The following is a 16,397-nucleotide window of genomic DNA, read 5'->3' on the forward strand; positions in this document are numbered from 1 at the left end:
CATATATTCCAGCCCAGCCTTTGAAGCTGTGAAAGCCCAGGTGTGCTGCTACAATGTGCCTCTGGGAACAGATACAAGGATTAAGCTCACAGCAGGCAGAGGCCCGGTGACAGACATGGCTCTTAGCCCCTACTAAATAGCGTGATGCACACACCCCAACATCCTAGGTGGGAAAATATTTACCCTGATAAAAGAAATGTCCAGTAGTCGACACTTATTGTTTCTCTCCCTTGCAAGTGTAAACTACTCTTGCGAAAGCTGGCGTCACCCAGACAGACCAGCCTCAATTTGGCATAAGAAAGGAGAAAGAGAATAAAGGAGTACAGAGGTATAAGTAGGGGACCTACAGCACCATGATTTTTGAGTGCTTTTCACTATCTATCTGCTGGTCAGATAAGTGACAGCCTCCCAAGGCTTCTGCAGCTAAGAGGGTCCCTACGCCTTGTCCCTTATTCGTCTTTCCGCGGAATTGAGTGACCGATCCTGGCTTGGCACCGCTGGAATCGAGAGATGCAAGGAGGGTAAGAAGCACCCACACCTGATCTCCTATCTTTAGTGTACACATATTTTGAAATAGAGCTCTATACTTTGTTTTCTTTCTTTGGGATTGTGGCTTCAGTTTTGTAACTTGTTTGTGTGTGTAACATCTCTACATTTAAATAAGTAGGCACTAACAATTTTGTAACCACATGATTAGAATCTAGCTTAATAAATTTTGGTAACCATTTGTGCATAAGCCTGACTTGTTTTCTCTGGTTTACTGTAAAGCAGCCAACACAATTAAAGAACCTCAGCCGTTTTGGCTCTAAAGCCTGGCCATTAGGTGAGAGTACTAAGAGCCTAGCGTTGAGTTGTGCCGCCTCCACGGGGCAAACTCTTGGGGCACCTGTCAGTCAATCCTGGCTGCCCGCTGCAAAGGAGCTCTGAGCTCTAGCAGTTAAAGTCACGGGTGTGGAGAGGCTCTTAGTGCTGCCATTGGGGCACCTATCAGTCAGTATTGACTGCCCGCTGCGAAGGAGCTCTGGGCTCTAGCAGTTAAAGTCACGGGTGGTTAGGACCTTGGGGCATCCGTCAGCCTAGCCCAGGCTGCCCGCCGCGAAGGGACAGTGCGTCCTAGCGGTTAAAGTCACGGATGGTATAAACGGGCATAGCTGGCACCTCACCAAACATCCTTGGCCGTCGGCTAACAACACCCCATCACAGAGATGAAGAGATGGAAGGATGTGTGGGTGAGTAGGTAGGGGATATAGGGATGGGTGGGTGGGTGAGTAGCTGGGTTTGTAGAGGCTTGGAGGGATGGATTTTTGAGTAGTTGGGTCCATAGGGAGATGGAGGGTTAGATAGTTGGGTCCATAGGGGGATGGAGGGTTAGATCATTGAGTCCATAGGGAAATGGAGGGATGGGTAGTTGGGCCCATAGGGGGATGGAGGGTTAGGTAGTTGATCCGTAGGAGGTTGGAAAGATGGGTAATAGGGTCCATGGGGGGTGGAGGAAAGGATAATTAGGTAGATGGGTCCGTATGGTGAGGGAGGGAGGGAAGGATAGGTTGTTGGATCCACAGGAGAATGGAGGGAGGGATAGCTGGGTCCATAGAAGGATGGATGGAGGGACGCATGGATGGGTAGTTGGTCCCACAGCGGGATGGGTAGTTGGCTCTGTAGGGTGATGGAGGGATGGGTAGTTGGGTCTGAAGGGTGATGGAGGGATGGATAATTGGGTCTCTCGGGTGATGGAGGGATGGGTAGTTGGATCCAGAGGGGGATGGATAGTTGGGTCTGTAGGGGTATGGAGGGATGGGTAGTTGTCTCTGAAGATTGATGGAGGGATGGATAGTTGGCTCCATAGGGTGATGGAGGGGTGGAGGGATGGGTAGTTGGCTCTGAAGATTGATGGAGGAATGGGTAATTGGCAATGTGGAGGGATGGACAGGTAGTTGGCTCTTAGAGGGATGGAGGGATGGATAGATAGTTGGGTTAATGAGGGGCATAGATACATACCTAGAGGAGGGTGTAGAGTGATGGATAGACATGTAGGTGGCTCAGCATGAGGATGGATGGAAGGAAAGCTAAATCAATCTTCTGGAGCCCTCCTTGCCTGACTCCCCCTTTGCCCCCTCCCCTGTGACAACCCTCCCATGGCAGAAGCCTCCTCCCCATCCCCTAGGAAGCACAGGGTAGTAGGGGGCACTCACCAGCAGTGCACGTTTCTGCCTGGCTCAGCTCAGCCTCACTCTGCTTCTCCTTGGAGAACACTTCAGCTGGCTCAGAACATGGGCTCTGCTCCACCCAGCTACCAGGGAACGGTGGGGCAGAGACGGCAAGGGAAGGAGGAGGGACAAGGCTAATCGCACTCTAGAGACACCCCTGCTCTGATACTAGCCACTGGCACATGGTGACTCAACCCAGAGCCAGTGCCTGGCCCAACAATGGGTCTGGAATCAGGACTCCTGCGTTCTGTCCCCAACTCAGGGCGGGACTGGGAGTCAGGATTCCTTCGTTCTAGTCTACTTCTCCCCTCCCCGCCGTCTCTGGGTTGGTTAATCACAGATCCAGCCCCATGACCAAGTTTGCTATTAACCATCCCCGCTGGCCCCTGGGGACCCTTCCAGGAGGTGTCATTTCGGTTCAGGGAGAGAGACCGCAACAGTATGGAGGGGGTGCCACAGTCCAGGGCCGTCATCAACAACCCGGCCGACATCAGCGTCATCGTGGGCTACTTCGTCCTGGTCATCTGCGTAGGGCTCTGGGTAGGTGAGCTGGGGACACAGCCCTTTGCCCCAGTCCCCTCTCTCCCACCCCCCAACACTGGGCACCAGGGGGAGAAATTGCACAGGGTAGAGACCTGAGCCACTCTTCTGGGACCCAGAACCACCAGGCGGAGAACGAGAACTGACCACCCCAAAATTAGACCCAAAACTTGAGTCAAGGACATCCCCATATACACCCTGCTATCCAGCCATCTATCCACCCATCCCCATATACACCCCTCTATCTATCCCCCATCCCCATATACACCCCTCTATCTATCCATCCATCCACTCATCCACATACACACCTTGCTATCTATCCACCCATCCCCATAAACACTCTCTATCTATCCCCCATCCCCATATGCACCCATCCAGCCATTCCCATATACACCCCTCTCTCTAGTTGTCCATCCATCCTTTCCCATACACCCCTCGCTTTCTATCCCTCTATCCATCCCCATACACACACCCCATCCATCCTTCATTCCCCAAACACACCCCTCTTTCTAGCCATCCCCATACACACCCCTCTGTCTATCCATTCATCCCTCCCCGTACACACCTCTCTCTCTATCCCTTTATCAGACTCCATAGGCACCTCCCTACCTATCTATCCACCCTAATACCCAACCTTCTATCCATCCAGCCCCAAGCAGAGCCCGCTCTTTATCCAGCTACACAACCCTCTGTCCACCCATCCATCCCACTGCTCACCCCTCTCTCCATCCCCATACACACCCCTCTAGCCAGCTGTCTATCCCCATACACACACACATCTACCTATCTCCATACACACCCCTCTATCCATCAGTCTCCAGAACCCCCCCACACTTATCCATCCATCCCAGAATCAAGCATCATCACCCAGGAACTCAGTCTCTGAAACTTGAATTTCCATCTCAACCCTAGCATGTCTCTGTTGTTGGCAGATCCCAGAATCAAAGCCCAGGGCTCGACCCTGGAAATCTGACCCCAGAACTTGAACTGTGGCCCGGGAAGCCCATCCACAAAACAGTGGGGCTCAGAAGGGCCTGCGGCTGAGGCCCACATCCACAGAGGACTTAGATGCCCAAGTCCTAGTTTTAGGCTCCCCTGAGATCCACAAAACTCTCACTCGGCTCCCACCCAACACCTAAGTCATTGTAGTCGAAGTTTCATACCCGCCGGAGTTTCTGCCTCGGGGCACATGAGCTGCTGCCTCCCTCTGGGTGTCCAGGAGGACACGCATTCATGCTACCCACTGGGCTATGCTGATGTGGGACCCCCTCAGTCCCTCCTGGTACAGCTGTTCCACAGTGCCTCAGTGAAGGAGTGGGTACAGCCAGGGGACTGGCCCCAGGAGTCTCCCACCTCCCAGCTGGATGTCCCAAGCACCGGCCCATAGAGTTCTTCTCAAGCTCTGGCCTGCTCTCTCTCTGGCCCAGGGACTCTTGTTCTTTAAAGCCACCATGGAGGAGAAGCTGCACCAGGAGAGACCAAGGGAGCTCGCACGTCTGACTATCCCATTATTGCTCCGTGGCTTCTCTTCAGGCAGAAGGGGGAATTGAACCAGGAGCTTCCACAACCCAGGCTGAGTGCTATAAGCACTGGGCTGGAAGTCGTAAGCTGGGCACCTCCTCCTGTGGCTGGTTTGTGGGGAGCGAGGCAGGCGCCCAACTCATTCTCACAAGGAACAACGGAGATACCAAAGCTGCCCGACCCCAGGAGAGGGATTCCCAGCTCTGGGCCGCTGGCAGAGCGAGGCGCCTCTCTGCAGCTTGGACTAAGGGGGCAAACTGCATGAGAGGGGCAGGACTTAGGACCTCCCATCTCCCACTGCCTGGCTCATCTGGCTCCCTGCCTAGCACGCCTAGCACCCATTCATTATATAGGGAGCCTGGCGCCTAGCTCAGGCTTTCTGGATCCCAGTGTTGGTCCAGTGATTTTTCTCAGCACCTAAACATTAGGTGTTCCCGTGCCGAGCACCATGATGCCTAAGTCCCTTTGTGGAGCCGGACCTTAGAACCCAACAATCTCATGTGATTGACATGCCTAGAACACAAGTCACTGGCATGATTGATGTACCTAGAACCCAAGCCGCTAGGATCTCGGATGGGGCTGTCCTTGTTCCACCACTCCCATGACATTTCTGTCCCTTCTCCCGCTTATCACTCCCTCTACTCCACCCCAGGAGGGCCCCATCTCACAGTGGAAGGGCTGGTGGGGCCTCATCCCGGCTGTACAGTTGGTTTTTTGCTCTTCTCATAGTCTTAGCTCTTTGATCTCAGCTCCAGATTGGGCAGGGACAGGGGAAGAGGTTGTTAATTATTACTGGGAAGTACATGGTCCATGCTCATGAGGCCTGTAATGAGGTGTTGTAAATTTAGCAGATTAGTCAGGGAGCAGAAATGTACGGCGTATGCCCCCTGCATCACTTTGCCACACAAAGTCCCCCGACCGTTGACCCATGGCTTTAATAAGTCACTGCAGCCCCTCCAACTAGCCAGCCCCATCCCCTCACAGCCCCGAGTGCTGGATCCTCCCCCCGCGGACACCTCAGCTTGCTGCAGTACATGGCAAAGACCCAAAATGACGGGACACACTAGAATTACTCAGGCAAGACACATGCACGGCAGTGGGATTCCTCACTCAGTGCCAGGCTGGCTCACAACTGAGGCCCATCTAACTCAGCCTCCAGCAAAGGAAAATGTGACACACACACCCCCCCCCCCCCGCAATATACATCTCAACCTGGTCTCTAACAGGGACCCCCCTGAAGCCTTGCGGCAGGAAGCTGTGTCACCAACTCTGGCTAGTTTCAGCCACTGAAATACCCAGTCCCTCTTTGAATCTTGGCCCCCCACAACTTCTGGTGGCAGGCAGTTCCGAAGGCCGATCACGCCTCGGGTGAAAGTGCATTTCCTGCCTCCTTGTGATTGACTCCAGGAGCTCAATCTATTTAGCGAAACCAAGAGCAGGTTAAGGGGTGGGCTGATCACAGTCTGTACGTACCTCCATAGGGAACAAATCATTAATACGGGGCTCTTTAGTGGACGAAGGTCTGACACGACCCAGTGGCTGGACGTAGGCAAATTCAGCCTGGAACTAAGGGGTACGTTTTTAAGAGTGTGGGGAATTAACCATTGGAACAGCTCACCCAGGGCTGTGGCTGATTTGCCATCGCTGGGAAGTTGGTGCCCCAGTTCAGCCAGGAACGATTTGGGGCAGTTCCCTGGCCTGTGCTACCCGGGAGGTCAGACCTGGCCGGCCTGAGAATCTCTGAGCCCCAGGTCAGTCACTCTCCAGAGGAGATTTGCTCCAGCCCGCTGAGCCGTCCCATCGCCCTTCTCGGAGCCTGGCATCCCCAGACAGAGCTGGGGGGGCTCACCCCATGGAGGGAGACAGAGCTGGCGGGGTATCTCTGAAGCTGGGGGAGAAACCCAGCATCCAGCCCATGAAAACGCCCTCCTCCCGCTCTCGCCCCTGCAGTCTATGTGCCGCACCAACCGCAGCACCATCGGGGGTTACTTCCTGGCTGGTAGGAACATGGTCTGGGGGCCGGTGAGTATTGCAGTGGGGGCGGGGGAGATAGACAGACAGACAGATAGATGGGTGCGTATGGGGCTAACCGTCGATCTCGGGAACGGATTCAGAGATGGATTTAGGGAAGAGGGTTAATACTTGACCCTAGAAGCAACTGGGGTGAGGATGGGGCAGTGTGGGGCGGGGCAGGGGATTGATGTCAGGGGGCCCATAGCAAGGGTATGAGGTTGAGTGGCAGGGGGTTGGCGTTAGGGGCAGTGCCTGGGGGCAGGGGGTGGCATTAGGGGCAGTGCCCAGAGGCAGGGGCTGGCATTCGGGCAGTGCCCAGGGGCAGGGGTTCGTGTTAGGGGCAGTGCCCAGGAGCAGGGGGTGGCATTAGGGGCAGTGCCCAGGGGCAGGGGGTTGGCATTAGGGGCAGTGCCCAGGGGCAGGGGGTTGGGGTTAGGGGCAGTGCCCGGGGGCAGGCGGTTGGGGTTAGGGGCAGTGCCCGGGGGCAGGGGCTGGCTTTAGGGGCAGTGCCCGGGGCAGGGGGTTGGCATTAGGGGCAGTGCCAGGGGCAGGAGGTTGGGGTTGGTGCAGTGCCCGGGGGCAGGGGGTTGGGGTTAGGGGCAGTGCCCGGGGCAGGGGGTTGGGGTTAGGGGCAGTGCCCAGGGGCAGGGGGCTGGCATTAGGGGCAGTGCCCGGGGCAGGGGGTTGGCATTAGGGGCAGTGCCCGGGGCAGGGGGTTGGCATTAGGGGCAGTGCCTGGGGGCAGGGGGTTGGCGTTAGGGGCAGTACCCGGGGCAGGGGGTGGTGTTAGGGGCAGTGCCCGAGGCAGGGGGTTGGGGTTAGGGGCAGTGCCCAGGGGCAGGGGGTTGGCATTAGGGGCAGTGCCCGGGTGCAGGGGGTTGGCATTAGGGGCATTGCCCGGGGCAGGGGTTGGCGTTAGTGGCAGTGCCCGGGGCAGGGGGTTGGGGTTAGGGGCAGAGCCTGGGGGCAGGGGGTTGGCATTAGGGGCAGTGCCCAGGGGCAGGGGCTTGCTTTAGGGGCAGTGCCCGGGGGCAGGGGCTGGCTTTAGGGGCAGTGCCCGGGGGCAGGGGGTTGGGGTTAGGGGCAGTGCCCGGGGCAGGGGGTTGGCATTAGGGGCAGTGCCTGGGGGCAGGGGGTTGGGGTTAGGGGCAGTGCCTGGGGCAGGGGGTTGGGGTTAGGGGCAGTGCCCGGGGGCAGGGGGTTGGCGTTAGGGGCAGTGCCCGGGGGCAGGGGGTTGGGGTTAGGGGCAGTGCCCGGGGTCAGGGGGTTGGGGTTAGGGGCAGTGCCCGGGGGCAGGGGGTTGGGGTTAGGGGCAGGGGGCAGGGGGTTGGTGTTTGGGGCAGTGCCCGGGGGCAGGGGGTTGGGGTTAGGGGCAGTGCCCAGGGGCAGGGGGTTGGGGTTAGGGGCAGTGCTCAGTGCACCTATCCATAGCCCAGTCCCTCTCCCTCCGGCTATGCTGCAGGTGGGCGCGTCTCTCTTTGCCAGCAACATCGGCAGTGGGCACTTCGTGGGGCTGGCTGGCACCGGTGCCGCCAGTGGCCTGGCTGTGGCCGGCTTCGAATGGAATGTAAGTGATTTCGAGTGCCCAGAACTCCCTCCCCCCCCATCACTCCCTCCCTGACCCCACTGCCCCTCCCTGACCCCTCTCCTCTCTCCCTGCCAGGCTCTCTTCGTGGTTCTCCTCCTGGGATGGCTCTTCGTACCTGTCTACCTCACTGCCGGGGTGAGCATCACACTGGGTATAGGCTGGGGTGGCTGGGAGCCAGGACTCCTGGGTTCTATCCCAATCCTGGGAGAGGAGTGGGCTCTGGTGGGTTAGAGCCGGGGGCTGGGAGCCAGGACTCCGGGGTTTTATCCTCAGCTCCAGGAGGGGAGGGCAGTGGGGTCTAGTGGGTTAGAGCAACGGTGGCTGGAAGCCAGGACTCCTGGGTTCTATCCCAACTCTGGGAGAGGAGTGGGGTCTCGTGGGTTAGACCGGGGGGCTGGGAGCCAGGACTCCGGGGTTTTATCCTCAGCTCTGGGAGGGGAGGGCAGCGGGGTCTGGTGGGTTAGAGCATTGGGGGCTGGGAGCCAGGACACCTGGGTTCCATTCTGTTCTCCCTTTACCTGCAGGTGATCACGATGCCCCAGTATCTGAAGAAGCGATTTGGGGGCCGGCGAATCCGGATCTATCTGTCCATCCTGTCCCTCTTTCTCTACATCTTCACTAAAATCTCAGTACGTAATTAATCCTCTTCCAGGGGGTGGGCAGGAGCACCGGCTGTGGGTGGTGTTCCTGGCTTCTCCCAGCAGGGGGTGCTGTGTACATTGGCCCAATGCTGAGACCCCCCATCCTGTATCGCCCCCCCGTAGGTGGACATGTTCTCGGGGGCTGTTTTTATCCAGCAGGCTCTGGGCTGGAATATCTATGTCGCTGTCATTGCCCTGCTTGTAATTACCACCATATACACTGTGACAGGTAATGGGGATGCATCTGGGGTGGGGGCCCAGGGGCTGCTCCAGCTGGGCCCTGGAGAGCGGGGGGGGGGGAGCACAGGTGGGCACCGTTTCACCCCACCCCTTGTTGCTCTCCCAGGGGGGCTGGCAGCCCTGATGTACACCGACACAGTGCAAACCTTCGTCATCATTGGGGGAGCCTTCGTCCTCATGGGCTTTGGTGAGTGAGATCCACCCACTGCTCCCCCACGGACAGGGGCAGGAATTGCAGCTGAAAGGAAGCCGCCGGTGCCTCCAGACCCAGCAGGGAGTGCTGTAGGGAGTGAGGAGGGGGTGCCAGTTGTGGGGGGCTCCCGGTGCCTCCATACCCAGCAGGGGGTGCTGTAGGGAGTGGGGAGGGGGTGCCAGTTGTGGGGGGCTCCCGGTGACTCCAGTCCCGGCAGGAGATGCTATAGGAAGCAGGGCGGGCGTCCTGACTGGGACGGGGGGGGCTCCTGGTGACTCCAGTCCCAGCAGGGGGTGCTGTAGGGAGTGGGGAGGGGGTGCCAGTTGTGGGGGGCTCCCGGTGCCTCCATACCCAGCTGGGGGTGCTGTAGGGAGTGGGGAGGGGGTGCCAGTTGTGGGGGGCTCCCGGTGCCTCCATACCCAGCAGGGGGTGCTGTAGGGAGTGGGGAGGGGGTGCCAGTTGTGGGGGGCTCCCGGTGCCTCCATACCCAGCAGGGGGTGCTGTAGGGAGTGGGGAGGGGGTGCCAGTTGTGGGGGGCTCCCGGTGACTCCAGTCCCGGCAGGAGATGCTATAGGAAGCAGGGCGGGCGTCCTGACTGGGGTGGGGGGGGCTCCTGGTGACTCCAGTCCCAGCAGGAGATGCTATAGGAAGCAGGGCGGGCGTCCTGACTGGGGTGAGGGGGGGCTCCTGGTGACTCCAGTCCCAGCAGGGGGTGCTGTAGGAAGTAGGGAAGGGGTGCTGGTTGTGGGGGCTCCCGGTGACTCCAGCCCCGAGTTCTCCCAGATGTTGGGGGCAGGCTGCCGCGGTCACTCTTGGTCACAGTGCCCCCTGTTGGTTGCTTTGCAGCATTTCACGAGGTGGGGGGCTACCAGGGGCTCTTTGACAAGTACCTGGAGGCCATTCCCAGCAAGACCCTCTCTCCAGCCCCGGCCCTGTACAACATCTCAGCCACCTGCTACCAGCCCCGCCCCGACGCCTTCCACCTCCTCCGCGACCCCCTGACGGGAGACCTCCCCTGGCCAGCGCTAATCTTCGGCCTCACCATCATCTCCACCTGGTACTGGTGCAGCGACCAGGTATGGGGGCGGGGAGTGGGGCCCGGGGCCTTTCCCCTCTGGGGGCGCCGGTTCCCATCCAGCCCCAGGGTGGGGACTGGCTGGCTCAGGGTGTGGGGCCTGCCACGGGGGCATTCCCTGTTCACAGGTGATTGTGCAGCGTTGCCTAGCGGGCAGGAGCCTGACCCACGTCAAAGCTGGCTGCATCCTCTGTGGGTACCTGAAGCTGTTGCCCATGTTCCTCATGGTGATGCCAGGCATGATCAGCCGCATCCTCTACCCAGGTACGGTGCTCCTCACCTCACCAGGAGATAGTGACGGCTGGGTACCGCTGCCCCCTGCTGGCGGGATCCCAGCTGCCCCATGTCTTAGCCCCCTGCCTCCAGGCCTGGCCGCCCAGCTGACCCCGTTTTCTCCCCAGACGAGGTGGCCTGCGTGGTGCCAGAGGACTGCAAGCGGATCTGTGGCACTGAAGTCGGCTGCTCCAACATCGCCTACCCCAAGCTGGTGGTGACGCTCATGCCTGCTGGTAAGCAGTTGGAGCTGGCCCCCAATGCCTTAGTGCATTGCTAGCGGGGCGCAGTGCTGCAGGGAGCGGCCGTGGGACTCAGCAGGGGGCGCTGTGCTGCAGTGGGTTGGGGGGGCTCAGCAGGGGGCGCCGGGCTGCAGGGAGCGGGCGGGGAGCTCGGCAGGGGGCGCCGGGCTGCAGGGAGCGGGCGGGGGGCTCGGCAGGGGGCGCCGGGCTGCAGGGAGCGGGCGGGGGGCTCGGCAGGGGGAGCCGGGCTGCAGGGAGCGGGCTGGGGCTCGGCAGGGGGCGCCGGGCTGCAGGGAGCGGGCGGGGGCTCGACAGGGGGCGCCGGGCTGCAGGGAGCGGGCTGGGGCTCGGCAGGGGGCGCCGGGCTGCAGGGAGCGGGCGGGGGGCTCGGCAGGGGGCGCTGGGCTGCAGGGAGCGGGCGGGGGGCTCGGCAGGGGGCGCTGGGCTGCAGGGAGCGGGCTGGGGGCTCGGCAGGGGGCGCTGGGCTGCAGGGCAGGGGCCATATGACTCTCTGTCGCCCCCTACAGGTCTGCGGGGGTTGATGCTGGCCGTGATGCTGGCCGCCCTGATGAGCTCCCTGGCCTCCATCTTCAATAGCAGCAGCACCCTATTCACCATGGACATCTACAACCGCCTGCGGCCCCGGGCCAGGAGCAAGGAGCTGCTGATTGTGGGCAGGTGAGGGTGGGCTCGGGGCACTGTGCTGCGGGGAGGGCTGTGCCTCTGAGCTCCCTGTGGGCCCAGCCATGCCCCTGCCCCTCACCCTGGTCTCTGGGCAGGGTGTGGATCTTGTGCATGGTGGCCATCAGCATTGCCTGGATCCCAGTGGTGCAGGCAGCGCAGAGTGGGCAGCTCTTCGATTACATCCAGTCCATCGCCAGCTACCTGGCGCCACCCATCGCCGCCGTCTTCTTCCTCGCCCTGTTCGTTAAGAGGGTCAACGAGCCCGTGAGTGCCAGGGGACCCAGGCATTCGGAGATGGACCAGGGAGGGGGAGGGAGGGACCCAGGTGTCCGGGGATGGTGAGAAGGGGCCGGAGGAGTGGGGAACCCAGGTATCTGGAGATGGGGAGGAGGGGTCAAGGGTGGGGGAGCCGAGGGACCCAGGTGACCGGGGATGGCGAGAAGGGGCCATTCTTCCTGGCAGGGGTTTTTATTCCCTTCCCCCAGAATTTAAGCTGGCGGGACAAGGCCTCATGGGCATCTCCTCTTCCTCTGATGCTCCACATTGGGCTGTCTGGTGTCTCTGAGTCTGGCCCACTCAGCTTTGGGCTGCGGGGCTGTTTTGTTGCTGTGTACACGGCCGGGCGCGGGCCAGGGTCTAGGAGCCTGCGGGGTCAGAGGGTCCCAGAGCCCGGGCTCCAGCCCGACCCCAGACGTTTACACAGCAACGTACAAACGCTTCCGCAAGTCTACACACTAACCCCGCCGACCTTATTTAACAACGCTAACACACGGGGGGGAGGCTGGGGCCCAGCTGTGCGGGCCTCAGTGTCCAGCTGAGCTCCAGAGGCCTTGGCCCGAGCTGACACCCGGTCTGCCGGTGTCCACAGCAGGCAGCAGAAGGAGGGAGGGAGAGAGGGACCCAGGCGTCCAGGCAGTGGGGAGGAGTGGGGGGAACCCAGTGTCTAGGCAGTGGAAGGATGGGGGAGGGGTGGCGTGGAGGGTGTGGGGGACCCAAGTGTCGGGCACAGGGCAGACGGACGGGGCGGGGGGACCCAGGCATCCGGGGAGCGGGAGACCAGGGGAGGGTGGAGGGGGTGGGGAATGCGCATCCCTGCCGTGGGAGGATGAGGGAGCGAGGACACAGAAGCCCAGGTGACACCCCCCTCCCCCCGCCTTTCTCCACACAGGGCGCGTTCTGGGGGCTGGTCGGGGGGCTGCTGATGGGCCTGGCCCGTCTGCTGCCTGAATTCGCCTATGGCACTGGCAGCTGCACCTTCCCCAGTGCCTGCCCCCGCCTCGTCTGCGGGGTCCACTACCTGTACTTCGCCATCATCCTCTTCCTGGCCAGCGTCGCCCTGGTGGTGGGGGTATCGCTTTGCACCCCACCCATCCCTGACAAGCACGTGAGTAGCCCTTGGGAGTGGGGAAGGGGGATGGGAGCCAGGCGTCCGGGACAGCTGCACAGGGCGCTCACCCTAGAAGAGAGAGACCAGGGTGGGGAAGAATGCAGGACAGGACCACAGGGTGCTCGCCCCTAGTGGAAGAGACAAAGTGGGGAAAAGGGACCCAGGTGTCCGGGACAGCAGCACAGGGCTCTCCCCCCTAGGGGGAGGGAGCAGGACGGGGAATGGGACCCAGGCACCCCAGTGCAGCGTGCTCACCCTGCAACCCCCCATCCCCAGCTACACCGGCTGGTGTTCAGCCTGCGGCACAGCAAGGAGGAGCGCGTGGACCTGGACGTGGAGGAGGAGGAGAAGGAGGAGAGGAGGAGGAGGCAAGAAATGAGGCGGCAGCAAGGAGTGGCCGTGAATGGGGCTGTGGAGCACGTGCTGGAGGTGGAAGGTGGGGCTCTAGAGGACTCTGGGCTGCAGGGGGTGGGCGGGGGGCTCAGCAGGGGGCGTCACGCTGCAGGGGGCAGGCGGGGGGCTCAGCAGGGGGCGCAGTGCTGCAGGGAGCGGGAGGGGGGCTCAGCAGGGGGCGCAGTGCTGCAGGGAGCGGGAGGGGGGCTCAGCAGGGGGCGCTGGGCTGCAGGGGGCGGACGGGGGGCTCAGTAGGGGGCGCTGGGCTGCAGGGAGCAGACAAGGGCTCAGCAGGGGACGCCGGGCTGCAGGGAGCGGGAGGGGGGCTCAGCAGGGGGCGCCGGGCTGCAGGGAGTGGGAGGGGGGGTCAGCAGGGGGCGCTGGGCTGCAGGGAGCGGGAGGGGGGCTCAGCAGGGGGCGCTGGGCTGCAGGGAGCAGACAAGGGCTCAGCAGGGGACGCCGGGCTGCAGGGAGCGGGAGGGGGGCTCAGCAGGGGGCGCTGGGCTGCAGGGAGCGGGAGGGGGGCTCAGCAGGGGGCGCTGGGCTGCAGGGAGCAGACAAGGGCTCAGCAGGGGACGCCGGGCTGCAGGGAGCGGGAGGGGGGCTCAGCAGGGGGCACCGGGCTGCAGGGAGCAGGCAAGGGCTCAGCAGGGGACGCCGGGCTGCAGGGGACAGGCGGGGGGCTCAGCAGGGGGCGCAGTGCTGCAGGGAGCGGGAGGGGGGCTCAGCAGGGGGTGCTGGGCTGCAGGGGGCGGACGGGGGGCTCAGTAGGGGGCGCTGGGCTGCAGGGAGCAGACAAGGGCTCAGCAGGGGACGCCGGGCTGCAGGGAGCGGGAGGGGGGCTCAGCAGGGGGCGCCGGGCTGCAGGGAGTGGGAGGGGGGCTCAGCAGGGGGCGCTGGGCTGCAGGGAGCGGGAGGGGGGCTCAGCAGGGGGCGCTGGGCTGCAGGGAGCAGACAAGGGCTCAGCAGGGGATGCCGGGCTGCAGGGAGCAGGAGGGGGGCTCAGTAGGGGGCGCCGGGCTGCAGGGGACAGGCGGGGGGCTCAGCAGGGGGCGCAGTGCTGCAGGGAGCGGGAGGGGGGCTCAGCAGGGGGCGCCGGGCTGCAGGGAGTGGGAGGGGGGCTCAGCAGGGGGCGCTGGGCTGCAGGGAGCGGGAGGGGGGCTCAGCAGGGGGCACCGGGCTGCAGGGAGCAGGCAAGGGCTCAGCAGGGGACGCCGGGCTGCAGGGGACAGGCGGGGGGCTCAGCAGGGGGCGCAGTGCTGCAGGGAGCGGGAGGGGGGCTCAGCAGGGGGCGCTGGGCTGCAGGGAGCAGACAAGGGCTCAGCAGGGGACGCCGGGCTGCAGGGAGCGGGAGGGGGGCTCAGCAGGGGGCGCCAGGCTGCAGGGAGTGGGAGGGGGGCTCAGCAGGGGGCGCTGGGCTGCAGGGAGCGGGAGGGGGGCTCAGCAGGGGGCGCTGGGCTGCAGGGAGCAGACAAGGGCTCAGCAGGGGGCGCCGGGCTGCAGGGAGTGGGAGGGGGGCTCAGCAGGGGGCGCTGGGCTGCAGGGAGCGGGAGGGGGGCTCAGCAGGGGGCACCGGGCTGCAGGGAGCAGGCAAGGGCTCAGCAGGGGACGCCGGGCTGCAGGGGACAGGCGGGGGGCTCAGCAGGGGGCGCAGTGCTGCAGGGAGCGGGAGGGGGGCTCAGCAGGGGGCGCTGGGCTGCAGGGGGCGGACGGGGGGCTCAGTAGGGGGCGCCGGGCTGCAGGGAGTGGGAGGGGGGCTCAGCAGGGGGCGCTGGGCTGCAGGGAGCAGACAAGGGCTCAGCAGGGGACGCCGGGCTGCAGGGGGCGGGCGGGGGGCTCAGCAGGGGGCACTGTTCACATTCTTTCTTCCACCAGGCCCCCCAGTAGGTCAGCCCCAGGGCTGCGTGGGGCGCTGCGTAGCCTGGCTCTGCAGCCTGGGGGGCGCGGCGCAGCGGGTGCCGGAGCCAGGTGTGGACAAGGAGGCCGAGGAGACACTGCCGGACATCACGGAGCAGCCAACCTGGAGCCGGGTCGTCAACCTCAACGCCATCGCCATGATGGCCGTCGCCCTCTTCCTGTGGGGCTATTACGCCTGAGCCGCTGCCCGCACCCCCACCTCTGCCATGCGGAGCCCCTCCCCCGGGTCTGAGCCCCACCGCAGGGAACCCACGGCAGCTTCTGCCTCTGCCACGGGGAACCCACAGCACCTCGGCCCCCCACTGCCGCCAAATAAACCCTTTTTCCCTTCCCCCGTTCCTGTAGCCCCCACCCCCGCCCCCACTGCACCCTCTGTCCAATGTGGCCTCTCCCTGTGGTGGGGTCCCCTCTGCCCTATGCCATCGTCCCCCTCCCCCCCCGGCACTGTGCACCTCAGCTGTCAATGAGCGGCTTGTGTACACCCCTTCCCCCACCCCCAAGGTATTCTCTGGGGGCTCCCCTCCCGCCCAAACCCAGTGCTGCGACCACAGGAAGAGGGTGGAAATGGGAGGGGGACAGCATGGCCCCCAACCTCTCACCGACCCCCCAGCCCAGCCTCCTACCAGGTACCCCCCATGAAACTCAGGCTGGGAAGAGCGTGGAGGGAAAGCAATAGACAAATAAATGAATGGGAAACTCCAGCCAGTGTTTGCTTTTCTGGGAGGGAGCTGGCGCCCCCTAGAGGGGAAAGGCCCCGGGTCCCATTCCTCACCCCCCAGAGCCAGCCAATCCCCTAGCCCAGGGCCGGATCACAGCCAGCGCCCCGTAGAGGGGAAAGGCCCCAGGCATTCTCCATCCCCCTGAGCCAGCCAATCCCCAAGCCCAGGGCCGGATCGGAGCCAGCACCCCCTAGAGGGGAAAGGCCCCAGGTCCCGTTCCCCACCCCCCCGAGCCAGCCAATCCCCTAGCCCAGGGCCGGATCGGAGCCAGCACCCCCTAGAGGGGAAAGGCCCCAGGTCCCGGTCCCCCCCCCCCCCCGAGCCAGCCAATCCCCTAGCCCAGGGCCGGATCGGAGCCAGCACCCCCTAGAGGGGAAAGGCCCCAGGTCCCGTTCCCCACCCCCCCGAGCCAGCCAATCCCCTAGCCCAGGGCCGGATCACAGCCGGCACCCCCTAAAGGGGAAAGGCCCCAGGTCCCGTTCCCCACCCCCCCGAGCCAGCCAATCCCCTAGCCCAGGGCCGGATCACAGCCGGCACCCCCTAAAGGGGAAAGGCCCCAGGTCCCGTTCCCCACCCCCCCGAGCCAGCCAATCCCCTAGCCCAGGGCCGGATCACAGCCAGTGCCCTTTAGAGGGGAAAGGCCCCAGGTCCCGTTCCCCACCCCCCTGAGCCAGCCAATCCCCTAGCCCAGGGCCGGATCACAGCCGGCACCCCCTAAAGGGGAAAGGCCCCAGGTCCCGTTCCCCACCCCCCCGAGCCAGCCA

General features: G+C 63.4%; 1 protein-coding gene across 1 annotated transcript; it reads left to right on the top strand.

The window, feature by feature from the left end:
• The first annotated feature begins 2,624 nt into the window (after window positions 1-2,624).
• SLC5A2 (solute carrier family 5 member 2) lies at window positions 2,625-15,615 on the top strand. The gene is made up of 15 exons (XM_084632441.1): window positions 2,625-2,747; window positions 6,219-6,290; window positions 7,744-7,848; window positions 7,945-8,004; window positions 8,394-8,498; window positions 8,634-8,739; window positions 8,857-8,937; window positions 9,790-10,019; window positions 10,147-10,282; window positions 10,420-10,527; window positions 11,061-11,211; window positions 11,313-11,481; window positions 12,386-12,601; window positions 12,881-13,040; window positions 14,873-15,615. Exons 1-15 carry the CDS (start codon window positions 2,649-2,651, stop codon window positions 15,091-15,093), a joined length of 2,019 nt encoding a protein of 672 aa, XP_084488567.1. The 5' UTR covers window positions 2,625-2,648; the 3' UTR covers window positions 15,094-15,615.
• The last annotated feature ends 782 nt before the right edge of the window (window positions 15,616-16,397 follow it).

Source organism: Lepidochelys olivacea (assembly GCF_965140295.1).
Source record: "Lepidochelys olivacea isolate rLepOli2 genome assembly, chromosome: 6".
Lineage (NCBI taxonomy): Eukaryota > Metazoa > Chordata > Testudines > Cheloniidae > Lepidochelys > Lepidochelys olivacea.